The following is a 27,882-nucleotide window of genomic DNA, read 5'->3' on the forward strand; positions in this document are numbered from 1 at the left end:
GGCCATGTGGCGATCCCCTCGACCTGAGCCTTAGTCAATGTCCGAACGGGGCATAGCTCCTCGCCTGAGCTATCTTCCGTGGCCCCATAGGCCCCTTCGTCATCTCCTACCTAGTCGACGACGTCTTCTGTATCGAGCATTTCTACGTCTGCATCGTAGTTGGGAGTCGATCTCTGCCACTGGAATGGAAATCTGCTCTTGATCTTCCTGCTAGTCTGCTTCTTCTCCCTCTGTATCGAAGATGTTCACCGGGTCAGGTGCCGTCTGTTGGGCCTCCTGGCGCGCCACGCACCGAAGTCAGATCATCTTCTTGGAGCGAAAACAAGCCATACAGTTAACTTCGTGATCCAGCGACAGGCACTTGTTGCACACCGGGTGGACGTCGATGAGGGGATACTTGGAGTTGCACACGGGGCATCTCTTGAACGGGCTCTGTTCCATGATGTGTTGTCGAATAAGTCTTGTTGCGTCGACTGGGCCTCGAGCACCGAAGAGCCACGCGACTCCTCTGGACGTCCGACTCGGGGACTGAGCCGGAACAGAGCTGAGCACCGAACGCAAGACAATACCAACGATATAGGAAAGGCCTGTGGGCCGAAAAGAAAGTTTTTATCAAATTCGAACTGGAGTGATCAAATATGCATCCGACCCAATGGCGGAAAAAAACATCTGGGGATGGAGTCGATGCCCATGCGCACTGTAGTCCAGGGGAGGAGCCACCTATCTCGTGATACATCGAGGACTCTTCCAGGACAACAATGTGCAATCATCCGGACCCAACACTAGGCGGCGATCTACCAGTGGCAGAAAAAAAACAATCTGAGGATGGAGTCGATGACCATGCGCAGTATTGTCCAAGGGAGGAGTCACCTATCTCGTGACTACAAAGACTTCTTCCAAGAAGACAAAAACCTGCAATCATCCGAGCCCAACACCAGGTGGCGATCTATTGCTAAATGTACAACCTGCAGCTCATATGCCTCAAACATTAGTATTAATTGTATCCCCAGTAGTCCACTGTCTTGCGTAGCTTGGTTAAAGACTGCTAGACGATTGGTAGATTAGACTGTATAAATGCTTCCACGAAGAGAGTCCATGTATGGGAAGCACTTGTTAGCCATGCTTTAAATTCACATAAGCAATCGAGGATTAAAACAGTCCAAGGATTAAGACATTCTAATCCAATGGGAGGTATGCGGATTAATCTGCAACACCTCGAAATAAAGGTTCATAGTTGGTGTATCAGGGCAAGGGGAACATCCGGCAGGTATCATGTATATGTTCTGTTCTCTAAACCCAGCATGCACTGTAGCAAACACCTTTGGACTGTCGCATATGAGAACCAAAGGAAAAAAAGACTTGTAGGCCCAACTACATCCAACACATTTGAAAACATGCACTTCAAAGTGTGCACAGAAACATGCAAATCAGAGCAATTCACCACGTGGATAGCAGTATGAAGGTCTCCCTAATGGAGACAACTCATTTCAGAGCAAACTCCTCAAAACTCACAATTGCTAAAGCTCCGGCTGTGCTACAAATAGCACATGGGTTAGTAATCCCGATTAATTTGGTGCCTTTGACAAATCTTTTAAAGGGACAGTCTGCAAAGACACAGAAGGGTCACCAGTTGAGTTTGCAGGAAGACAGGTGGCTTTGAACAAAAGTATACAGTAAAATTTCCATTGCAGTGTGATCGTTCTCTCGTACACAGTAAATACTGTTCAAGCCCACAGGAGAAAAAAAGAAAAAAAAGACCACAGCTTAAAAACCATACATCCTTTATTAAGTCTGAAAGAGGTTATCAAAATGAAAACTTGACTGGGGTAAACTGGGTGAGCAACTAGACAATGGAAAGGACAGAAAGGATACTGTGCAAAGAGTGACCGGATGGCAGACACCAGACAAGTGCTGGGAGGCAGACAATAGATTAAAAAGGGAGTGACGAATGACCAAAAGTTCATGATTTTAAGATTCATCTTCAATAACACTGTCGCCATCATCTTCTCCTTCTTCTGCCTCTTTTTCTTCTTTGGACCCCTCACACTAAGCATACAAAAACAAAACAGTAAACGTCATAAGGGATGCAATCAATAAAGAAGCGCCCTGCAGAACGACTGGCAGAAGTAGTCTTGCGATCATGACCTTTTAAGTGCACCATAAATACTTGAGGAAAAAGATCCCAGATGATTTTAAGAGGAACAAGTGTCCCACAAGCCGTGGTTTAATGAAGCCAAGACTTCTGCGTAACAACAGTTCACAAGAAAGGACATTTCATGTTGTTTAAAGGGTAACTAAATGCAACAGTACACAAGCTATTCTATCAAATAAGGGTACCAGCGCCTGATGGCTTAGTCAACTCTGGTCACTTGTGTGCCACTACTGTGAGTGAATTGTTAAACAATGTACTTGCTCCCCCCACTCCCCAATGAGAAAGTGGGTCTTGCACTGACTGCCCCCAGCTCTCCATTCGCAAAGGAGTGAAAATAAAGTCCGACAACCTTTCAGGACAGCACACATGTAGCTGTCCTTGTACCATGTAAAAACGTCTCACTTAGAGCGCAGTACTCATCTCCAAAGTTCTGATTGGTGAAATCACGGTTGCAGCCATAATTGTGCACGTGCTTCAGTATTAGCCAACCTAGTTGTTGAATTTACTATGCCAACTTTACCACATCATTCCTCAAACTGCAAATCAGATTCTTCCGGCATCTTACCCCTCCATCTGGATGATCCTCGTTGTCATCCTCATCCAGCAGGTCACCTTCTTCAGCCGAGTCACCTCCCTCCGACTGCATCTTGACGTTCGTCTCATCTTTCTTACCCAAAATGCCTTGTTCATCTTCCACCTTAATATCTGCAAGTACAGAAACTGCTCATCACCAATGGACCACTGTCCGATGCAACACATTCAATGAAACTGCAACAGTATGAAAACTATCTACACAACTCAAGATCGTAATCCCCCACGACCCATTTGCAGTCTTTCCAGCCATAAAAATATTATGAAAGGATATGGACGAACAATAGCTGGGATTAGACTTGCTGTACTAAGGTCAAGTTAGAAATCTTATACCTCACAGCTAATACCCTCACAAAAATACAAGATGCGGAAAGCAAGTATTCATTCCTAACAAGGTCTGAGGTGGTACTCTACCACGGTCCTGGTTGCTTGGTCACTATCAATGCGTGCTGCCTTCTCCCTTCCACCCTGCCTCCCTCCTGATTTGCAACCCCACCCGCCATTGGGGACAGGGATCACTATTACCACATCATAAGCGCTGGCCACGTCATAGGGCTTCCTTCACCACCCTCAACTTCTAGCCATGCTGCCAATGCTTGTACATCATCATTTATAAGTGTACAAAAGCAAACCTTAATGAATTGATTTTTTTTGCTCTGAAGCTGCATTCTCATCACTTTAAATGTGATGAGTTGTATGTGATCAGAGATTCCCGAACGGTCTGATGGTGGCAATGTTGTTTAGCTCTGACAACGGATCACAGGCTTTATTTAGTCTTCAGCTAAATCGCAGCTATTAAGTAGGATAGTTTTCTTGCATCCTCTGCTCTCCACCGTTTCTTAAGCTGCAGGATCCTTAACTCTCCCAGATAACTATTTGTATAGATATCAAATGTATCACAGATGCCCACAGACTGTCACCCGCTCAGTCTTTGCTCTAAAGCAAAGATCGCTACGCTACATATGGTGTGCGTTATGTGAACCCCACAGACCCTTTGCAAATCCAACTGAGCTCTAATTACGGAGATCTGTTCTCACAGCAGGGTCACTTGCCTCTCTACAGAACAGTACGGTGGGGTGCTTTCGGAATCATTTAACATACGACCTCACTCCAGTACCAAAGGCCCCACCAGTACATGACTACATATGGTATCCATCCCATGAAGAACTACCTCCTCATTGCACAGATCACAAAGACTTAAGTCTGGACATTAGGAAGCTCAATTTAATCAAAAGAGGGAGGGAGGGAGGGTAGATGTAGTTTTGTAGAATCAACCTCCAATACATATGTTCTACAATCAATAAGATTCTATCAATTTGTTTTTTATTTTATTTTAGATATAGTGAGATGTGAATACAGTGAGTGTCGCTGATCCTTGTGGTTGACAAGGAAAAAGCACTACGTGTTTTTAAAATACCCCTCACACACGGATTCCCATAGCGTCATGCTTCATCATGGGGGTCTTCCCGTCCCTCTACGGGGCAGGCTACTACCTACGGACTACGCGGGAGCACTTGTTGTTAAGATAGGCTATGTGTGGTGTGTAAACAATGTGAGTGGTAGGGGGTGAAAGGATTTATGTGAAGAATAGAAAAGTGAAATGTAAAAAATTCCCTGGCTAGTAGAAAAAACAATGAACTTCTCTAGCTGGAAATGTTAAAAAGGGGGTTGTGGTAGGGTAACTTTACCCTACCACAACCCCCTTTTTAACATTTCCAGCTAGAAGATTAAGAATGTTAAAAAGGGGGTTGTGGTAGGGTAACCTTACCCTACCACAACCCCCTTTTTAACATTTCCAGCTAGAGAAGTGAATACATTGTTTTTTATACTAGCCAGGGAATTTTTTACATTTCACTTTTCTATTCTTCACATAAATCCTTTCACCCCCTACCACTCACATTGTTTACACACCACACATAGCCTATCTTCACAACAAGTGCTCCCGCGTAGTCCGTTGGTAGTAGCCCGCCCTGTAGAGGGACGGGAAGACCCCCATGATGAAGCATGACACTATGGGAATCAGTGTGTGAACGCGTAGTCCGTAGGTAGTAGCCCGCCCTGTAGAGGGACGGGAAGACCCCCATGATGAAGCATGACACTATGGGAATCCGTGTGTGAAGGGTATTTTAAAAACACGTAGTGCTTTTTCCTCGTCATCCACAAGGATCAGCGACACTCACTGTATTCACATCTCACTATACCTAAAATAAAATAAACAACAATTTGATATAATCTCGGATTGTAGAACATTAGTAAGCTCAAACAGATAGTCATGCAATATACTTTCCAACAAGTAAGTTAGGTAATGACAGGCTTATGGGAAATAAGTTTCTTCATACACAGCTCTTCAATGTAGGTGGTCGTGGTTAGTACAAATAGAGGTCCATATTCCTGAAGAGGGCATCCTAGAATTATTTCAGACTCCCCACAGGATAGAAAAGCAGCTATTTTATGGGTATTAAAGTACACATTCGTAATTTTCTTAAACTAGGTTATGGAGATGAGAGGTAATCTGCTGATCCTAGTAAAGTATGCTTTGTAAGGTGGGAGAACTTACCCATTTGCTTTGTCTGTTCTTTTTCAATCCGCTCAAGACTCTCAAGGAGCGAGTCCACCTTCTGTTTTATTTGGCTAAGCTCTTTTTTGATAGACTGAAGATCATCTCCTTTTACTGAAGAAAAAAACAAGACAATAAAACTGGAGCTCAAATTAAAGTTACTTACCTGCTCAACGTTTTTGCAGCTAGTGGTATTTTGAGGCTCCTATGTAAGGCATATGCCACCACTGATAGTTGGGGCGAATATGCTCTAATAAGCTAAAATTTAGACTAAAACTACGGGCATGTATATAAGTTAGGATTTTCAAGCCGCTTAAAGCCTGGAAAGAGTGAGCCTAAGTGACAACAAACTTGTACTTATTATTTGTATAGCTCTAGTCACAATTCTTCCCACAGCAGCCATGACGAAAAGCCAGCCCATAACGAATAACTATGCTACGATTTCCCAAATCACCCAATGCAGTCCCAACATCACATAGAAACACAGTGATATTAAAAAATTACCCAATGGCTGCTTACAGCCTGTACGGAAGAAGCTGAGTGGAACCCTTCCTTTGTAGCGTTGATATGCCTTGCTCTGTATTATAACTCTTATCCGTACACATTGCTTTCTTACAAAACCATACTAACTATATTCTGATGGAAATCACGTAGGAACGATTTCATGTACATTTAGAAGTCGCTACATTTTACTTTGAGCAACTATAAGCCATTCAATAGAATCCAACACCTCTTTAAAAAAAGTTCATGGAAGCTGCAGTGCACCTTTCCAGCAACACTAAATTTCACCTTTATGCGCAAGTAAATGGTTAATTTAAAACACAATTGCTACTAAAAATAACGTACATTTACCAGATTTAGAAGAAGATCCACGCTGTCCACTTTTGGAATTGAATCCACTCTTGCCACGCCGAGAGGTATTTCCCGACACCCGTTGTCGTTTTGATGGTACTACAGCTCTGGCAATGGGCGGAGGTGGAGGGACACGAGTGGCTGGATAGCTGTATAGCAAGGCAAAAGCAGAGAGGGACAGAGGAAAGGATATATTATTCTGCTAAAGTAACTTGCACATCAAACTGTTAGAACAAACAACCCTCATTAAAAAAAAAAAAAAAAAAAAAAGCAGGAGAACAGAGTAGCCAGTTTGACGCTACACGGGATTGGATTGCAATGCAACCATAACTTCCTTAATTGGCTGCAATTGTTGGTCCTAGGTATTAATTTAAAAAGGTACCGAATTAGAATAAACAACGTTAAAGAGTTTTGACCATTAAAAATTTCACCATGCTCATAGTGGTAACAGACCTACACCACAAATCTTAAATCTGCAGGCCTAGGATACGATTAGTAAACCATTTAGCCGGAGAGGTGCAGGAAACAAATCAAAGGACCTCTTAACTCAAGAAACAGTTGTAGCAAAGCTATACCTTTCATAGTATTCCCGCGGTATGTCATAGTCCAGGTCAAAAGAAGATCTGTAAGAGAAAGCAGCATTGTAGTTCCCTGTCTGAAAGATACAGCACAGACAGTCAGGCAACACGTCATTTATTTATCAGTGTACAATATTGTGGGTTGGGGGGGCGCCGAACTATTACATTGCAAGTAATTAAGGAATGCATAAAATACGCCCTGTTTAAACATCCACCCAGTGCACGACCAGATAGATGCCCTCCTCCAGCTGCAATCTAAGCTTTTAGGACTGCTTTAAAAAGCTGTAGACTAAAGCAGAGAATTTTTGCTGGAATGCCTCAAGGAGTTAGTTATAAATTCCTCTATAGTACGAAATGGCCAAAATAAGAATCATTAGGTGGCTACGGTACTGACCCATACATATCTGCCGCCGTCCTCTTTACTGCAGGAGTTTTCCCTCGGTTAGCCTTGGGCTCTGCTGCCAGGTTGATATCTGCAAAAATGAAGATACACAATGTTGGATTGGAGTCGCACAAGATGCCAGCGCTTAAGGAGAAAAGTCAGAATTAAGCAGGCACTTCTTTTATGTGCTTGTTGCAGTTTAACTGACAGTCAGAATTACAGGAGAAGCACCCAATTCATGGCCAACAATCTAAACCGTTTACTGGAACTGCTAACCAGTTTTTACACAACCAGTTATCCACTTCCGAAAGGCTATTTGAATACATTTATTTTCTTGGAAGAGGCAAGTGAAATCTAAAAGGAATTGAATTAGTTAATTACTTTAAAAGTTGGCACCCCAAAAGAAATTGTTACCCACGTGGCATAACTCATTCAAAAGATTGTGGAGCGGATCCCTTTTGAAATAACACCATTAATGAATATGTTGTAATGTTCACACAATCCTTGTTCCCTTAACAGGCATTGGCCATCACTACACTCACCAAGAACCTGCCCAGCAATCATGCGACCATCTTCCCCAGCAACTGCTGTGCGGGCATTGCGCTCAGTCATATACTGGACGAAGGCGTATCCCTTGTGCACGGAACAGCCGACGATCTTGCCATACTTGGAGAAGATGGCCTCCACATCGCTCTTCTTTACCACTAGTGTGTTCAGGTTGCCAATAAAGACACGCGAGTTGAGGGACCGAGGGTCCGTTTTGTTCGTGACATTACTCGCCATCACGGTTCTCACCGGGGACGCCATCTTGAGGCCTGGGGGAAAAGAAAAAGACTGGAGCGTGTGTGCGCAACGACAAAAAAAACAGAATGAGCAGACATCCCACCCGAGATGAGGTTAAAGAAGGCCCAAAGCATTCTAGACACAGCTGCAAATAGCAAACCAGGCCTTGAGCTGAATCCGCACTGGCTTCACTTTGGTGAACCAAGTGCCATGGACAGAATGCGAAATACTTCTGTAAATGTTACTAGATATAACTGGATCAGAAATGTAAATTCATGCTGCACGGTCAGGAAGCCTCCTACCAAAAGCCCAACCACTGCAGACAAACCTAAATACTTTATTAGGATAAATGCACTTATATGAAAGTTTCATTCTGAAACATGAGCAGAGGAACAACCTCTTTTCCTCATCTCAAGCAAGCTAAAGTTAGACAGATGGGTCAACAGCAAGGCTGGAATATAGATAGCTCAACCAAAGCTTACTAGGGCCCAAATATTCTCAGCTCAAAGCTCTGGGGGAAAAAAACAAGCAAAAAAAAACCTAGGGACTGCTAGGACACCAGGTACATTTATAGGTGTCTGTGTAGATCTGCAGAGACAGATCTATAATGTGACCATTTCTACAGACTTACAATTGAGCAAATGTCCAAGATTTAGTTAATTGAACTGCCTAAGCTTTTTATTTGGTTTGTATACTAGATAATTATCACTCTGAACAATGAAAATGCACGGTCACTTGGCCTCTGATGTAATAAAATAAATCTAACATTCACCAATTAGCCTGCGTCATGTACTTTATCTCTTAATCAAACCTATGTTCGTAAATACATCAAGTTATTTATCTTCAGCAACAATCTTTTCCGGTGAATTCGCCATATACCTGCAGATTCATCAACTACTTTTATCTCCTCCAGGAGACAAAATTGGGCCTAGAAAAGCTTAAATGGTTTCTTTTGACAGTAGGTGACATGTTGGCTCCAGGACAGGGAGGTGGATGGATCTATTTGACAACGCAGAAGTACATAACCCGATCCACCAGAAAGGTTGTCACAAAGGTAACATGTTGCTATTAAGTAATACTTCTACCGGCAGAATCCTCACCACTTGAATCAGCACCCAACTGGTCCCTCCAAGGTAATGGGTGAAGAGATGGTTAAACTTATAAGTCCTGCAACACAGTACTGGAAAGATTGCCAATCAGTAAAGCCAATAATGCCTGGTTAAGGTTGGGACTAAAAACACGTTGCAGCCAGGCAGATATCCAGAGGCTAACGCCCCAGGGCAATTAAAAACAGTGTTTGCATCCAGAGGCTCACTGGAAAGAGTTTAGGATGATGGAGAGCAGATAGTGGCCTGCTTCCGAATTGGCTTCAGTTTCTTGGAACCATTGAGGCCAAAGAAAACCTGATCATTACTCAGTTACCAGCCAGTCCCCTCCAAGTAAAAACTGGGAGCCCAGAGAGGCTTCAGATGATGCAGTCGTGCCTCTTTGTTAACAGAAGGAGTGCGGGGCGTTGGTAGGAGGACGCACTGACCAATGTGTAATGGGTTACCAACTTCTAGTAGCCAAGTAAACTTGGTTAAAGGAACAGTTTGCCTGAAAAATTATAAAATGACTATCGCACAAGCACGCTATGCGGAGGTAACAGCACTCAAGAAAGCAGTTTTAAAGATTAACAGTCGCAAAGGGTAACTGTTCATCTGCTAAGACAAAATTATCCTGGAAGGGAGAGCAAAGTTAAGTATGTGATGCAGTGAAAAGGTGAAACAAATGATCAGCCTACTAAAACAAGCATTGGTAATGCACTGGTTTCTCCAAAGTGCTGAAGAATGAGCGTTTTTTTAAAATCAATCACTGCCCGGGACAAAGGAAAGAGCTCCCGGACAAGTATCACAGAAGTGGAGAAGATGTGGAGCAGCAGCCGCCAGAGCTGCTGACTCGAGAAATGGGGATATAGTATCACCAGGAGGTGACTGTTTGGAAGGGTATAGGTCTTAACCGAAGATCTAATGTGTGTTTGATTTCATGTTTCTGCATTGTGCCCAATGGTCATGCAGGTTCCTTTTTGATCGACAGGACTCACAATCTTCTGTGTGCTCGGGGATAAGCACAGATCCCACACCATGTGGAGGTCTCTTCGTGGGTACTTGGAATGGCAGTATCGAAACAGAGTCCATTCCATAATCAGAGTATCCTCGATGGAGGCGAATTAGCACAAAGAGTAACCCGAACGGGTGAGAGCCAAAGGCAGCAAAGAAAACGTGCCGACCCAACGAATTAAAGTCCTCCGAACTTCGATATGTGCGGAAGAAAAACTGTTTCAAAACAATCCCGACATGGGTAGAGTGGATTAAGCACCAAAAGGATCCCAAAAACAGTCTCAAACCTTAGTGCCGTAATGCACTTCCAACCCCTATGGTGGAAAGAAAAACAAACATTTGAGTCAATGCCCATGCAGACAATTACCAAGAAGAGTAACCTTACCCCGTGACTCGAAAGATCTTCAAAGGTAAACAACTTGCACACATCCAGTATGCAAAGCATTTTTATCTACAGCCACAGATGCCTTAAACCATTGATTCTCAGGAGGGCTGCAAGCAAGGCGAGTAGAACACATACTTGTCCCTTAGGTAGGCCTGCCCCTTACGTGGCCTAAACTACCTTTCCATATTCACTCCTGCACAGACTGATTTAAAAAACTTTTGAAGACCTGGCTATTCCCATATTTCTTGGTCTGTATCACGAGATAGCCATCAGGTGTGATTAGTCAGCGCTATAGCAAGTATTATTAACACAACATAACAGACAAATGCCTGGGCAAGGCACTCCAGCAAAGCATTCAGGGGATGCTTGCCTATGCCCGCTGAAAGCAAAACTTTCGGTGCAGCTCAGCAGCAAGTGTTAATTGTGGTTTTCAAAGTGTGGGATACTGTATTTAGAGCCCGAAGGCAATGAAGAGAAATACATTGGGTGGGGGGTCTGAACAGTAGAATGAAAGAGGTAAGTAGGCACAGAAGATGAAAGACTGTCAGGCCCAGAAGCAAAGCTCCTTTCTCAAACATCTGGATCACAGCCTGAATGTCACCAGAACGGACAAAGAGCTGCTGACAAAGATATGGTTTGGAGAAGATGAGGGCCAGCACAGCCACAGTGAATGCCACAATCTCTGGAGTTAGTACCAGGAGATGGACACTGAAAACAGATCTGGGGGGCTTAAGCGCTCGGAACCAGCAATGATGGCATCTCCACTAAGTCAGGCTTAGTAGGCAACATTGAGGCCAGTGTATGGGAAACAAACTTGCCAGACTGAAGGCCAATGCACCAAGCAGGAGACCACAAAGCCGAAGAGTTAATTTTACGGTACTTCCTGAGTTTCTTCATGAACTAATTCATGGAAGAAGCCCGCTGCAAGGATCTACAGGTCAGACGAGCAGGAATCAGTAGGATATGTGAATTTGGACCAGCAATGGGCTCCAGACAATAAAAGCTTTGGTTTCCACCTCCTGCTCCTTTATCGCCTTAGCAAATATGAGACTTTCCACATGATCCGTTATTGCAATAGGGATATTGTGCAGATTTGAGTGAGCCATCTGCTTGTGAAAATATCAATAGTATTTAATCTAAGAAGGATTAAGAATAAAATAAATGCATTACTGCTTCAGGAGTTGCCTTGTACAGCTCTGTGAGGGTATGCACAGGTTGGACCCCCAAGTTGAGGTGCCCACTTTGAGCAAAAGACAGCCATTTAAACTTTCCAGATACAGCCATTCACTTGGAAGAAATTTGAGGCAGGGGAATCTGTCGGTAGAAGTATCAGTCAGAATATCAAACACCACTCACTGCTTTAAAAAGTTACCATATATGTAAACAATTATTTTCTAAATCGAGGGCAGCACAGCAGACAATAGCGAGATGTCCTCAAAACTGCACCACCAGTATGTGAAAGGGCAGAAATGGGTAAAACCATTTTATATTGCAAACAAGGACTACACATTCACTAAGAGAAATATTACAGGGTGGCTTCGGTGATAAAGAAATTAAACTAATTACTACCATGAACTCAACACATGACATTAGTGAATGCCTGCTAATAAGTGAATTTGATATGGCAATTTTAATTAGAAAATATGTAACTCATTCACCTACACAATTGTTAACAATGCAACCACACATGCAGTTAATTATACAAAAAAAGCCTTTAGACTGCATTCAGCCCATTCTAAACAATCCTTTACTACACATCTTTGGAAACAACTACCTAGCCTGGTACCCTCACCCGTATGCACCCACTCTTACCAGCTCCCTGGCGAGGATACAGTCCACTTCAATGGCCATGCTCGGTTCTGTTGCTTGCAGATAGTCAGATGGCCATGGAGGCATTGTGAGGAAGAGCAAGGGCGGGAGAAGGATAGAAGGGGTCCTAGGACGTGGACTATGTCTGGGAGGTAGGGCTTGTGAGAATGGGTTTGGTGACAGTAGCAATACCAGCAGAGCACATTTAAAAGAAAAAAAAAATGTAGAAAAAATATAGACTAACATTCTAAAGCCAGAGACTTAAAAAAGCGGATTCATATCCTTTTGGTGCACGTAGAAAATGGTTTCACAGTGAATTTAAATGGTTAAAAATCTACCCCCAGCTACTTCAATCACAGATGGCTATTGTACCAATGGCAGAAAAATAGGGCCTGTAAAAATAAACAGTCATTGAGAGACACCAGCAGCAAACAACAAACAACAACCATAAAAAGGAATTGGAAAGGCAGGAAAAATTGCACAAAAAAAAAATTTGTAAAAATAAAAGGAAGACTTACTGTAGTAGACGATCAAAAAACTGTAAAAAAGAAAAAAAAATAAAAAATATTCCATATTAGAAAAATCTGACTGAGACAAAAATACTTGCAAAATGCATCAAATCTAACATTTGTTTTTCCTAAGTGTGATTCCGGCACCCCCGAAAACCTGGGGTGTGTGGAAGATTTCAGAAGCTACAGCTATATACATTTTAACACCAGAAATCAAGGTGGTTTAATCTGTAATTACGCTTCACGCAACCCCTCTGTGGAAAAAAAAATTAAAAATTAAAAATAAATATCCATTTTTGAAAATGACATCATCCAAACAACTCCATTGAGGAAAACTGTAAAAATGACAAATGAGGTACTTCAGAGAAGCTCCCTCTGGGTGTAGCGCGTGTTTGTGCTTCATGACTGCTTTAGACTACGATGGACTACCGAGCTAAAAAGTGCACTTGGGAAATGGGTTAAAGGGGCTGTGGGTGGGGAAGGGGCTTCGGAGAGCTCCAGTGAGCAGGATTCAGGGGGCCGATCACCTTGTTGCCCTGTGAAAGGAGAAGGGGGAAGATTTTGAGTCAACGTTACTCTAGAGACCACCAATAGCTGCCCAATGTCAGATTGGGGACACCGTGATCCCACCCTCTCCCTGCCCATAACAACAACGTAGCCATGGTCAGTAGACAAGCTCATCTACATACTGGACAAACCAAGAGGTCCACCCACCTACATCTCCTGTACCAAGTGCAGAAAAATTCTAAAAGGGCTACCCCAGCTCCAACCTCATACCAACCCAGTCTTAAGCCCAAGGTGAAGAAGGAATCCTCCGAGCACCTCGCAGTCTAGGCGGTGGAGGAGTAAAAGCAGATGAGGAACCTTAGAGCAGTTGATACACTAAGTAAAGGAACGAGCAAGCTACAAGTATGAACTGTACAACAGTTGAAGGCAATAAACCAGTACAGTAAAAAGTGTTATGCAGTTTGCAAAGATCATAACAGCCCCATTAAATGATACACCAAGTTTCATAAAATAGTCTTTAGGTCTGGCTCTACATGACTTATTACCAGTTCTATACAAGACAGGGGGTTTATTTGGGTTTGCCCCAAGAGTATTTCTTTCTCATGTCATGTTCTAGGCACATTGGCAATTGATTGTGCCTTTTAGTAAGCGCTTTGATTGAAAAGTTACACTTGAAAAGAGCACTCTAATCACGGTCACATCCAGTCCTACATGCATTGTACTACAGGAAGCAATCAAACTTGTTAACGAATTTACCTGTATTTCCATTTGTGTTTTCTACGAAGTAGAACTATGGTAAACTAATTAGAGTTCTGCTGCCTATACCCATGGCACAGAACAAAGTGAGCTTTGGCATAATCAAATTAATTGTGCCCTCTACCAATTACTATAGTCCACAGTACAGTAAGTTTTTACTTACTCCTCTAGAGTGAGAGCCCAATCATCCGTCTCAAGTGACAAAGTAGAAAAGTGGCAGATTGAATGCACCTAGAGAAAACTCCAGCTATTCTTACTTTTATAACCCAAAAATCTTTATTTACGCCAAGCGCAGTCATGACAAAATCAGTGTGGCATCAGTTAACGGTCCCTTGATCTAAAGCGTTCAACCATTTACACCAATATACACTTTTCCTCCATGTAACTTGGTAAAATATCTACTTGGCCATGGGGCAGGTTGGTTCATAAATCTACTCGTCCTGCAACAAAATCCACTTGTCCCTTTGGTTCCATGTAGTGCGGCAACAAATTATGGCAGCAATCTCATAAGAAATTTGATATAGCCTCTTTAATTATGCCAAAGTTTATACCATAATCGTGTTTGAATATTTGCAATCCCTTTATGTTTCAACAAAAAACTGGGCTGTTCCTGGATAGTGTGCGTATGGATCAGTCACAGGGGGTGCGATATGGAGGTAGATGAGACCTACCAAAGGGTATCCATTTTGCTGGATATAGAGGCCTCACACACCTTTGCAGGTGTCATGCTTCATCATAGGCAATGCTCCTAGTTGGGTAGGCGGTGCAATCCCCAACGGGCAACACCTCAAAGAGGGGCTCTTTAGCGGAGATCTTTTTATCCAACTGCCTATTGGTGAAGTGTGGGTGAGGGGCCAGGGAGTTGTAGACACGATAGTGCGTTAAAATGAGGCAACGGGTACCGGAGAGCAATTTTATTCTGGTGGACCCTTGCTCCAATTAAAACCAGACAACCAGTCTGCATTAGCTGGGTAATTAGGTTTCCCAGCTCGAGACTAGACTAGAAAGTGAAAGATGTGGTAGACATGTTTCTCGCTATTGGTCCATTGACTCGTGATTCATCAGGACCTATGGTAGTGGTAACAAACTGTCTATTCTGATATAGGCTACCCCCCACTCTGCACAATACTCTCATATGGTTGTTTAACACTATCAAATAATAACCATGTGTGGCTATCCATTACTTGATACATGCTATTCGCCACCGTGCACAATACCTCTACGCGACTTTTAAAGGCCACCGTAATACCAACTCTATGTGGCTACCCTTTGGTAGGTCTCCATCTACCTCCATATCACACCCCTGTGACTGATCCATACGCACACTATCCAGGAACAGCCCAGTTTTTTGTTGGAACCTTGTATCATTGAGGGCACCTACTGTGGCTGGACCTTCCACTCCCTTCGAGTGGTCCTTTGCCCCCCTAGATCGATTTTGATCCGTCTCCTCCCCCTTGATTGTATTCAATCCCTTTATGTGGACACGTTATCGCAGATCTACATACTGCAGGACTTGAAAAATCCACTCACCTGCTCGCATTTGCGAGTAAGATTCATTAAGGATGAGCTATTTTTAGGTCCTACTCATCCTTTCTGGCAAGTAGGATGACAAACCGACACTTGACCTCTGCCTCTGAAAGCAGAGCAAATGTGACAAGATAGCAAAATTTAAAGGCATCTTTATTGCTCACAAAGAGAATGAGCTATAAAAATTATTTTAAATCTTGCCACATTTGCTCAGCTTTCAGTTGGTCAAGTAGAAGTTTAACGTCACTAAATCTGCACGTCTAGTGGAATTTTTATGATTTTCGAGCCCTGTACAGGGGCTGAAGGTAGTGGTAAGCATTAATTTCAGGCTTAGAATGCCCCCTTGAGTCTGTGCAAACCTACTAACTTGCATGTTTCACTGTACTAATTCAACACTAATCCTTTTATGGGTCCTGGAGAAGTGTGCTGTTTGCCGGAAAAGCGCTTCGACGCCTTGTCAGGGGTAGTAAGCGATAGATAAATGCAAATACAATTACATCAGAGGGCGCTTCTGTGAGCAGTTTAAACTGTGTTTACTAGGGACTGCACTTTGTTTTTTGGCCAGGAGAGGGAGTAAAGTTTTATTCAAACAGTATTGTTCTATTTCAAGTTAGTGAGACCTTTACCTGCAAAAGTCCAAAGTGTGGATTGAGCCTGTCTCCTAGGAGATTCTTAACAGGAGAAACAGCTCCCCAGCCCCCACTCCTAGGCCAGCAGACCCAGGACTGGGGGTTGCTTTCCAGCTACCAGGCAAATCTGAGCCCTCCCCTCACACCTGCCCAAGCCACTTAAGGCTTTGCTGGGTGCACCCCAAATCATTCTACTCCATCTTGTGAGTTGCAGCCTACCTGTGCCCCAGATTGCAGTGAGCAGAGTCCAGGAAGTGGTAGGAAGGCAGACTAGTGCTGTCTTCCCCAAAACAAAAGTGGTTAAAAAACGATGTTCCCTTTCTGTGATTACAGTATTTGCCTGTGGTTGTTAGTTTAAAATTGTAGTTTTAACCTGCCTGTGATTGCAAACTTTATCACCTGTTTTGTGTTTTAAACGTGAGTTTTTTCCTGCCCATGATTGTTTCCATTTAACGTGTTGAATTGTGGGATTTGCAGTCCAAACTCTGCAGTTTATCCCTCTCATTCCTGGTGACACTTCAGTTTTCTCTCCAAATTTCTCCTTTGCTCTGTGGTAAGACCTGTATGTTAAAACTGTGCACCCCAGCCACCATTTTGTGTTCACAAGCCAGTGAAACCAGCCCCCTCTGCCAGCCCCACCCACCCCCCAGCAACAGGGAAATTCTACAACAGAGGGTACTTCTGTGAGCTGTTTAAACTGTGCTTACCAGGGACTGTGCACCTCGTTTTTTTGGCCAGGAGAGGGAGTAAAGTTGTATTCAAAGAGTATTGTTAGATTCCATGTTAGTGAGGCCTTAACCTGCAGAAGTCCAAAGTGTGGATTGAGCCAGTCTGTCTCCTAGGAGATTCTGAACAGGAGAATCAGCTTCCAACTATATATAAGGTCAGGGTAAGGGCAGAGAGGACAAGGGCAGATGCCTGTTTGAGCCGGTTAAGGCTGAGAGGACAAGGGCAGTTGCCCGTTTGAGCCTGTTCAAGACCGACGAGAACCAGGGCAAGAAACGCTGCCCAATATACTCTCCTCCTTCGTATATCTATATACTTTCAATTTACTTATGGATCTATACATGTATCACTTTCTTCTAATTTAGCATTTCCAATGCACTACCCAATCTCTCATCCTATAACTATCAATATATCCACTCATTTATTCCAAACCCCATACCACTACTATGATCCCAAAATAACCCATTCTAGACTCTCTCCTGCTCTACCCCTCATTGCATCATCTGACACCACCTCTTACTATATTGATCCCCTAAAACAAACCTTTCTAAACTCTTCCCTACTCCTCCCCACCCTTCTCAATCCAAATAGCTGACTAACATATCCACCACTAAAATTAACTTTCATGTTCCACTATACTAATTCAACACTAATCCTGATGGGTTCCAGAATAACGTGCTACTTGTGCTTCAACCCCCATCAGGGGTAGCAAGCTTTATAAAAATATAAGTCTCTTTACCTCTTCTATCCCGCCACTTACCCTTCTCTACCCGAATAACATCCACTACTCAAATTACTTTACATATCACTATACAAATTTTCAATACTAATCCTTTACGGGTTCCGGAGAGGCGTGCTACTCGCCAGAAAAGCGCTTCAACACCCATCATGGGTAACAAGTGCTATATGAATGCAAACCTTTCCTCCCCTTTTATCCTTCCGCTAGCCTTCTCACTCGAAATAACTGACTAATATTCACCACTGAAATTACTTCATATTTCACCATCTTAATTCACCACTAATCCTTTATGGGCTTCCTGAATAGCATGCGTCAACACCCCATCAGGGGTAACAAGCGCTACATAAATACAAACCGTTTTCCTACTCTATCCTTCCGCTATCATTCCAAATCCAAATAACTGACTAACCTATCCACCACTTAAAATGTACTTGCATGTTTCACTATACTAATTCAACACTTATCCTCTATGGGTCCCGGGGTAGCGTGCTACTTGCCAAATAAGCGCTTCGGCACCTTGTCAGGTGTAGTAAGCGCTATATAAATGCAATTACAATACATGTGGAAATTTACTCCAGACAATGGCAGACTTAAACCTTCTTCCAGAGTTGGGAAAAAAGAGGTTGGAGGAAAAGTGAACTTGCAAACACAGATTTTTGCATGAGCTCTCCCACAAGGAGCATAACGGCACACACAGTAGTTGTGTCTAGTGCCAGTAACTACTGTGGTAGTGTGTGTCTTCTGAGACCAAAAACAATTTTTGCTTTGACCAATGTTGAGAGCCCGGCAGCTCCCACAACAATAAGGTTTCAACAAAAAACAAAACAAGTCACATTGACAAAACTAAAAAGCTGACCACCAATGTCAGACCTACTGGCTTTTGCCAATGCTTGTTTATTTTTGTTTCCCATAATCTTGTGGAAACTGGTTACAATGATTTTCCAATATGAATATTTTTTGGGAAATACTAGCATGCATCAACACGTTACTAAATGATGCTGCAAAGAAATGGTACCTGAAATGTTACAGTAGTTTAGCTAAATGTTTTTCCCCCTGCTTTCTTTTTTTTGAACATTTTATTTTGAAAGCAAAGAATCCTCAATCTTGCTTTCAAGCTTCTGCAAATATTTGCCATCAAAGCATAGAGAATTCTAGGAGCATTATCCATAGCCACATATTGCTAAACTTCGTAAAACTGTATACATATTTTTATACTGGAACCACTGTCAGTAGTGCAGTCAGAGCTTACAACATTTACTTAAGAGTGCTCACCCTAATAATAAAGGCTTTCAATTATTGAACCATGAATACAAGTTTGAACTGCATTAACATATGGACAAAAATATTACCTTAACTGCAGATAGTGCCATTCCCCGTGGTAACTGCACACTGAAAGCCAAGGGTTTGTGCTGCCAGGGGGTTGGGCCTACTTGTCCCAAGGGCAAAATGCACATGAAAACGTGTTGCCCTTGACCCCAAACTATGTCCTGGGCCTCGGGCTAAAGCAATTCCACATCCCTGAGAATCCCAAATGCTGTATGGGGTGGGGGTTTAGACTCAGAGAATGAACTCTACTAGAGTCATCTGTTGCATAACAGAAGGGGGGGAAAAAAGCGCCAGAATCCTGGATGAAGTGTATATAGATTACATCAACATGGAATGCCTCAAGGAAGTGTCCCCCAAACTCTGGGCCCCTACCCACTTGAGGGCAGTCAGCCACAAACAGCAGTAAATATTTTGGATTTACTTTGGCACATTTGCTATGCTTCAAATAGAGGTCAAATGCCAGGCACTGCCTTCTAACAATTGTGGCATAGAGCGTTTCAGAAATGCAGTGTGGCATAGAATAAAGTATAGTTAAGTGGTGCAGTCTTGCATAGTACAGTGGGGTACAATGCACTGGAATAGAATAGAGTTGTGCTGATTAGAGTGGACTGACTTATAGTGTATTGATGTGGAGTGTGGTGATATAGAGCGCAGTAGAGTGACAGAGGGTGCAGTGTTGTAGAATAGAGTGCCGTAGAGTGCAATGGTGTAGAATAGCAGACTGCAGTGACAGTGTTGCACCGTGGTGTGAAGAGTAGATTGGTAGAGAGTATTTGTTTTAAGCAAAGTGGTAGAGTGCATTGACGCATAGTGGAACAGAGCAGATTGGCATAGTGTGCACCAGTGAAGAGTACAATGGTGTAGAGTAGTGTGGGTAGAGTGCATTGGCATAGAGTAGAGAGGCGTTGAGTGAAGCGGCAGTGTGGAGTAGTGCAAAGTAGAGTGCAGTGTTGTGGAGTTGAGTAGAGTGGGGTAAAGTTGAGTATGCATGGTGTGGTAGCACACTGCCATTACAGACAACACATTGTCAATTGAAATTACCACGACTATTTGATTTTGTGCTAGAAAAAATCTTTAGTACACCCAACGTAGCCAGTTGACAAAAATAATATAACACCCTTCAGCACCTCTCACATGGGTACCAAGCAAGACTGACACACATCCTCTCACTTTGAAAGCAGAGAAAGGAAAGAAAAAGAACACCTGCTCCCAGGAAGACAGATGCTGACATTAGACCTCTATTTTTGAACACAGCAAAAGTGACGAGAATAAGATTTTAAGGCCAGTTTACAGAAATTCGGCACTGGTGGATTAATAGTGTAAAAAGGTTTCGGGAAAGGACAAACTCAAGCTAGACAGCCTAAAACAAAAACATGGTAAGCAATGGGTGGAATGCAGTCCTAGTGAAGCTTTCTGAATATCCCCAGGATGTCTTTGGCAAACTAGACAGCGCAAGGTCTGGTAGGTCTCAACCTAAAAATTAATTGAATTTTACGTAATGTAATCTGATGCTCATGTAAAGTGCTCCACTGCCACGGAGCAGTGCCACTGCTTTATAAAACTGCAATATATATGTATAGTGAGTCCAAAGTGCACTAATTGTCTTCGTTTTAACAAAAAAAATGGACATGCGCCCAACTTCATACTATGCTGCAGAAGTGTTTTGCAAAATTTCCAAAGAACTGGTATCAAGACCAAGATTTTTCAGAAGCCATGTGATTTTAATGAGGAGATGCCACAGGCCAATACCCCAATCTGGAAAGTGCTCCAGTGCAGTTCACCATCAGCCGCTTGTATGGACAGATTAACATCTTTGAGAAAGCCACTGACTGTAATAGTCAAGCCATGAAACTTACAACCAACAGCTGTTCGAGAGGAATTCAAAACATTGTAAAGAGGATGTTATTTTGGTAAATCACAGGCTTTTGAAAGCATGTTAACTATTACATTTAAATAAAGAAAAAACAGTCCCACCTGTGTTAACTAGGTGGAGCACATAATTCGGTGCTCTATTAATTCGGTTTTTTATATATATAAAAAAAATTGGGAAACACTGCCTGAAGGGGTTTAATATCATTGTTGAGGATAGTGATAATTGTTTTGCCAGTTAATGAGATGACTAAAGCCCAATAGCAGAGGTCTTCAAACTGGAGGGCACTCCATGAGACTGCGACTGTATTCCCAGGGGAGACGCGAATGCCTCTTAATTTACTTGTAAATTAAGATAGACTGGAAACCCATTTATACACTGACTTTATTTACATTTAGTTGAAGAGTAAAATAAAAACACGACTAAGTGTGGTATGGTTATACTTAAGGTTGCGGGGGCAGTGCAAGGACAAATATTCTGCATTTCATTGTTTTCACCTTCAGTTAACTGCATATGAAACATTACACTGAAATGAAAAATGAATGCAAGTTTAATAAATGGAAAGGGGAATGTACTGTAACGTTTTAAAAAGCAAAATTGGTTAATGTGATAGTCTGTGAGCGACAAGCCACACAGTTAAATTCCAATTGGTGCCGAGAAATTACTTGTTTATTTATAGCGATACGAGGTCCCAGCCTGTGACAGATGCAGTGAATGTCAATCTTATTAATTGTATTACACAGTATAAAATAGGCTGCTGCAAAATGTAGTGTTTAGATAAAAGTGCTTTAAAAATATACACTTGTAAAAAGTAACCAGATTGTATCTAGTGCAGCCATTATATTAGGGGATTAACCAATTTCACACATTTACATTTCGTTCTGGTAGCAGGCAAGCACTCTGGTTAAATGGCATGTTTCTTCTTTAACTCTATCCAACTCTAATCCTCACAGAAGGCCCGTCAACCTACCCTACTATGAAAACTACAAAAAAGTGGCATGGGGCCCGTTAGTGCCCAAGTAGATCACCCTTGCTAAACACAGAACAAGCCTTGAGCAAGACTGGTGGTGGGGTTGCTGTTTTTTTTACTAGCACAAGAGCAGCAGCCCTCTGTGTACATCGAGCCTAGAAGTGACAGCATGGAGGAGGAATGAGAAATTGAAGCAGAGGAGGCACCTTGGGTGGGGTATCAGATATGAGTGAGAGCCTTATTTGCAAAGCAGTAGGCATTATTAGTGAAGAAGTTGCAAAGAGGCCCAGGTATCCAAGTGGCCCACTGCATCACAACAATGTAAGGCTCACTTTAACAAGCATCTGCAATGCAATAGTTCTCACATTTACACAAGTTTGAGCTATTGGCATTGTAAAGTTCCCCGTTTACTATGAGTTAAACAAGCCAGTGGACACAACTGCGCAACATAGACCCTCTGAAGTAAGAGAAACTCATTGTAGAAAATACTGTTTACAGACCAAGGACAACGTACCTTCTAACAACCTGTAGTACATTGCAAGTTATCTTTCTAGCCTTTAAGGAACCTACTTGTGTAGTATTCTGTGTCTTATGTTCTAATATTCTATTCTGTGGCAGTTTACTGGTTGCTGCTGCACCTACTCTATCTCAAATAAAGAACCCTTCAAACTCTACCTACTCGATCATTGGAGTTATTTACTACACAACCAAACTAAAAGGACCATCCTCATGGGAAGCTACAAATGAAGACAATGCAGTACCTAGGAGGGACTAAGAGGCCTAATAACGAATCGGAAGCCAGCATTTACAAAAGGACAATGACAAATATGGCCAGGGAGCAGGTGGGGCTCCAAGAACATAGTCCAATACAGCATGAGAGGAGTTGGCCTAACCTAACAGCTAGGGAGGTCGACCTCGAATCTGGGGAACTGCGTTTGTATCTCGGCAATGACTGAACATCCTGCGATTTTGGGCAAATCACGTAATCTCCCCCTGCCTAACAAATATGAATGTGTTCTCTTGTAACGCATCTGGTGCTATGTAAGGCACTCGGATACCAGATACAGGTCAAGCACGTGCTATATAAAACTCCGTAAAATAAAGCCATGCATGCGCTGCCCAGGCTCGACCCAAAAGTGGGGCACATGGGCTCCTTGTCCCTACTAGCATTGTAGCAGATGTGCACTCTTTGTTATGAGGTAAGTGGGAGGTAAGGGTGCGGCAAAATGCAGGAATTCATTTATTCTCAGAAAGGTACGTTTCACGATTGAAGTGATGGCCTGGCATTGCGTGGAAGGGGGTAAAAAAAACACATTAGAGGAGATGGTCCCCGTGCAGTGCCACTGCTATCATTAATGAAGCTGCCGCAGTTGCATTGTGGCTCAAGAGTGTAAGAGGATCTTAGCACCCAATAATTAAGAACAATTTTGTTTGATGAATTTGTTCCGTTAGAAGTCTTACATTTGTAGTAGAGTATGACCTACAGGAAAGAGCTCATGAAATCTCAATCCCTACCCATTGTGATCAGCAGGCCACTCCATGTTTGGCATACAGTGAGGGGCCTCTGTGTCGATAATGTTATAAGGCCTCTGCCCTATAGGGAGCGAGTTGTAAGCCAAAATTCCTGCTTAATTCCCTCCTCGACCAGAGCATATGTAGGGTTTCTCCTTCACCCCACTTAAAACCCCGGCGTTGTTCCTTTTGCATATACGAAGCTAAACTGAGTTAGTTATACGCAACCTAAAAGAAAAGGGGGACAAAAAACAACCTTTTAACACTGGACTACTAAGAAGAGTGTGTGTGTGTGGGGTGGGTCGTACTCCGTGCACCCGGAAGCACACACTGGTCCAAATATCAGCTCGTCCCATTTAAAAGGGCAAACATCGGGAAGTCGCCATTGAATAGCATGCTCTCCAGCATAGGGCAGAGATGTGGGATGGAGTGCTAGCAACCACACAGCCGGTAACAGTACTCTGATGGAGACTTGACAAGAAGGTAAAGGATGTTACGGGGCGATGGTACGGACATCCGGGAGCAGAAAGACGTGCTGCACAGCGTTTCCCTGCATGTACTTATTTGCAGTGCGACATCGACCGGAGAGCAGGAGACATGGTCTTAAATATAAATCACAAAGCTTGACGCGTCCAGATTCTAGCTTTTCATTCTGAAAGATGTAGTCCCGTTTATCCTATCTAAATCAGAATTACATGTTCCAGAAAGCCTACAAAAAAAACTGGGTTGGATGAGGTACTCACTCAGAAACAAGATAAAAAGCAAGAGCGCTAGTAATTTAAACGTGGATCATCTTCGGCATTTGGTTACAAACATCGACCAAGCGTCGGCGGTGAGGGTGTCAATGTCTACAGTTCAGAAATGTTATTTAGACCAGTGCCAGGCCATCACAACAAAAATGCGCTAGTCGGTACAAGGAAACCCGGAACTGCAAACTGAAACCTCCGATGACGCTAAATATACATAGTACCATATCTCTCGAACTAAAGCTAGAAAATCTACGTTCACAACAAGCACCTCGGTTCCTCTTAGGTTGACGCGCGTTGTTCGAATACACCGCAAAACTAACTGTCGGAGGCGACGCACTACGCTATAAACCAAAGACCAACCTGCTACTACTATACTACTCAACGCCTAAATGCTTCAATACCCCATGAAAAGAGACAACACTCCCTGCAACAGGCTTCGTTGCCCATCACGTCTCACCGGGGTTAAGCCTTTACGGCTGTTCGGTTATTCTTCGAGCCTCGGTCTTGTGGCTGTACCGCGTTAGAGAACCTCTCGGCGTCAGCGATTCTGGTCGTTTTCCTGCAAACAGATGCGTCACAAAATGGCCGCAACGGTGCTCTGTCCTCGGACTACTCTAACCCGTTGCCCTGCCCTCTATCTGGTATCTGTCATGCTATTGGTACGATCCCAAGTCACTCTAATTACAGGACTAATTAGCACAGAGAATTTAGCGCGGGACAGAATTGAGGCGGGGAGAGGTTTTACTCTGCAGCCAAACTTGAAAAGGGCGGGGAAATACACCCATCGTAGCCTGATTCGTCATCTTTAGACTTCCCTGTCCGAATTTTATGGACAGATAGTAGGTAAAATCTACTCATCTTTAACGCATATTGGCTAGAAGTTCACGTCAATTATACATAGTTTTGCGCCAAGCTTCCAATCGGGTTTCTCTTTTCTCCGGGCTGGTGACGTTATCTAGAAACATTGAGCCATGTACATTTTTTTTTTTTTGCGCATGTGTTTGGTCGGGGTTTTAGACTCATGGGAGAGCGACTGCGGGTGATCCGCCATTTTATCGCTCAGTAAGCGTGCATTTTCAAATGAAATAGTGCATGTGGATCGGAAATGGTTCATTGCACCCACATTGTACTATTATATCACATCTGCGTCCCCCGTCCTCATCATAATCATTATTATAAGAGGCAAATCCCATCTTCAACTTAAGAATGCTACAAATAAACGAAAAACACAGCTCACCCTCGCTAGCTGCCATACAGGAAAGAACATTTATATAATCGTTCCCCGTTCTCTTTTCTATTTTGTTTTGCCTCCTTTAACGGACGAGGGTGTTCACATGTGGGCTTTCAACGTCCACTAGAGAAGGTATTAGAGAAGTTGGAGGTCCTTATCCCCTGCTTTTGTTTTTCGGGGTGGAGGATACAAGCACATAAGCTGCCAGATTGCTAAGTGTGACATTGCAGATTTTCCACAGTTTTAATGTAAAGAAAATCATGATTTTATTAAAAAATGCACGGAGGCTAATATTATGCATATCCCTTTTATTACCGCCCAAACACAGCAGCAACAATATCTTAGAATTAGAATATAACCAAACATTCCAGAACTTTAGAACATGTATATGTCCCTATGACCAGCAGCCATCTTCCTCTTTTGTGACTGCGAAAAACAATAAATAATAAAAAGTTCCAAAATGCCACCGTCTCCAAATCTTCTCAAACTTCAACTTCCATCTTCCAACTCGAACTCCTTCATCATCTTCATCTTCTTCTTTATCCTTTAAAACAAAACAAACTAATCAATCACAGGGCGGGCACAGCGGAGGGATAATATTAGCCTCCGTGCCTTTTTTAATAAAATCATGATTTTCTTTACATTAAAACTGTGGAAAATCTGCATTTTATGTCAAAGGCCCGGAGGCCAAAATTATGCATGTTCAAAGTTCCTCCAAAACCTTACCCAAAACATTTTCCACAGGCTTAAAGTAAAACTTCCTGAAAGTAGAATCATTTGACCAATCTGCAGCCTTCAAGATACCACCCAAACTAAACCCTTTCACAAATGCCTTACTAGCCATAGCCCCTCTAACTGAATGAGACCCCAAAACACCAATATCCACCCCAGACTTGACCATCACATTTCTTATCCATCTTGCTAAAGTAGGGGTAGACACAGCCTTAAACGGCTTAACGTATGAGATCAACAATTGCTCACAATCTCCTCTCCTAAATGCAAATGTTCTCCTTTCATACTCCTTCAAACATCTAACCACACATAAAGAACTTTCACCCTCTAAATAAGGGTAAAAAATCGTCCTAAACATAGTCTTAGTCCTTTTCTTTAATTCAAAACATACTCCCTCAGGCTGATAAAACCTCGAGTTAACATCCAAAGCTCTAACATCAGATACTCTCCTAAAAGAGACCAAACATAAAAGCATCGTCATCTTCCACGTTAAAAACTTCAAATCCAAATCAGCATTCCTACCCCAACTCTCAAGCTCTCTTAATACCAAAGAAACATCCCAAAGAGAATCATATTTCGACTTAGGTGGATTAACCACCCTTACACTCTTAACCAATCTCCTGACTAATGCATGCTGCCCCACTGGAACTCCATCTACCAAAACATGTCCTGCTGAAATAGCAGATCTACTCAAATTTACCGAATTATACGCCAAACCACCACAAAAAAGAACAGATAAATAATTCGCCACCTCTACCACAGGTGCCGAAACGGGATCCAAACCCCTCTCAACACACCAACCATTCCACTTTCTCCAAGCTGATCCATACACCCTAGATGTTCCCTTAGACCATGACTTTGACACAAGCTCTTCAGCCTCCTTTGATAAACCCTGCATTTGCCAAATCCTCCTGAAATCAACCATGCCATCAACTTCAACTGCCCCGAAACCACAAGGTCGTGAAAATTTCCCTGAACATCCTCCAAAATCTCCCTGCAATCTGGCAGAATTACTGGGTCCTCCACCAACAAATCCATCACGTCCGGGAACCATACTTGCGTTTTCCAAAAAGGAGTTATCAGAACCAACTCCACCTCCTCTCTTCTGACCTTGTTCAGAACTCTCTGAATCATTGAAAATGGGGGAAACGCATAACTCCTTCCCCCTTTCCAATTCTGTAGGAAAGCATCCACTCCCTTTGCTTCTGGGTCCGGCCTCCAACTGTAAAATTCCTTCAACTGAGCATTCAACCTGTCCGCAAACAGATCCACATACAAAGGCCCCCACATCTCTTCCAGACTTAAAAATACCTCTCTCTTCAACCTCCAACTGCTCGCATCCTTCAGGTATCTTGAACACCAGTCCGCTTCTACGTTGTTCAACCCTGGTATATATTGAGCCTGCACCACAATCTCCCTTTCCAGACAAAACTTCCAAAACTCCTTCGCTAGTTCTGCTAACCCTCTCGAACGCGGGCCGCCCATTTTGTTCACATACTGAACCGCAGACAAATTGTCCATCTTCAGGAGCACACAGCACTTCATTTTGTCCTTCACAAAGCTCTTTATTGCGAACGAACCCGCCAACAACTCCAAACAATTTATGTGCAAATGTCTTTCCTCTTTTGACCAAAGACCCCCTGTTGAAATTTCTCCACACCGAGCTCCCCAACCGTACAGACTCGCATCCGATTCTATCTCCACTTCCGGCATCATACCAAAAATCGCTCGACCGTTCCAAGCCTCCAGACTCAATAGCCACCACTCCAATTTCTCCCGTGACTCCTGATTCAACACAACCCTCTGTGAATACCTCACATCTTTCCTCAAATAATGTGCTTTCAACCTCTGCAATGCACGATAATTTAGGGGAGCTGGGAATATAGCCTGAATCGAAGAAGACAGAAGACC

At 42.9% G+C, this 27,882-nt stretch overlaps 1 protein-coding gene across 5 annotated transcripts; it reads right to left on the bottom strand.

Annotated features, from left to right (window-relative positions):
* Positions 1–1,764: 1,764 nt before the first annotated feature.
* Positions 1,765–24,610, bottom strand: HNRNPC (heterogeneous nuclear ribonucleoprotein C). 5 transcript variants are annotated; one of them, XM_078644076.1, is made up of 9 exons: positions 24,466–24,610; positions 12,707–13,233; positions 7,655–7,927; positions 7,125–7,203; positions 6,728–6,775; positions 6,153–6,301; positions 5,301–5,414; positions 2,718–2,857; positions 1,765–2,046 (listed from the first exon to the last, which is right to left on the bottom strand). In XM_078644076.1, the coding sequence occupies exons 2-9, from the start codon at positions 12,759–12,761 to the stop codon at positions 1,969–1,971; spliced, it is 936 nt and encodes a 311-aa protein (XP_078500202.1). In that variant the 5' UTR covers positions 12,762–13,233; positions 24,466–24,610; the 3' UTR covers positions 1,765–1,968. The 5 variants fall into 5 exon arrangements, with proteins under 5 accessions (XP_078500202.1, XP_078500205.1, XP_078500204.1 ...); XM_078644079.1 differs by having other exon boundaries at positions 12,192–13,233; XM_078644078.1 differs by having other exon boundaries at positions 6,147–6,301; positions 12,192–13,233.
* Between the last annotated feature and the right edge of the window lie 3,272 nt (positions 24,611–27,882).

Source organism: Lissotriton helveticus, chromosome 5_1 (genome assembly GCF_964261635.1).
Source record: "Lissotriton helveticus chromosome 5_1, aLisHel1.1, whole genome shotgun sequence".
NCBI classification, from domain to species: Eukaryota; Metazoa; Chordata; class Amphibia; order Caudata; family Salamandridae; genus Lissotriton; species Lissotriton helveticus.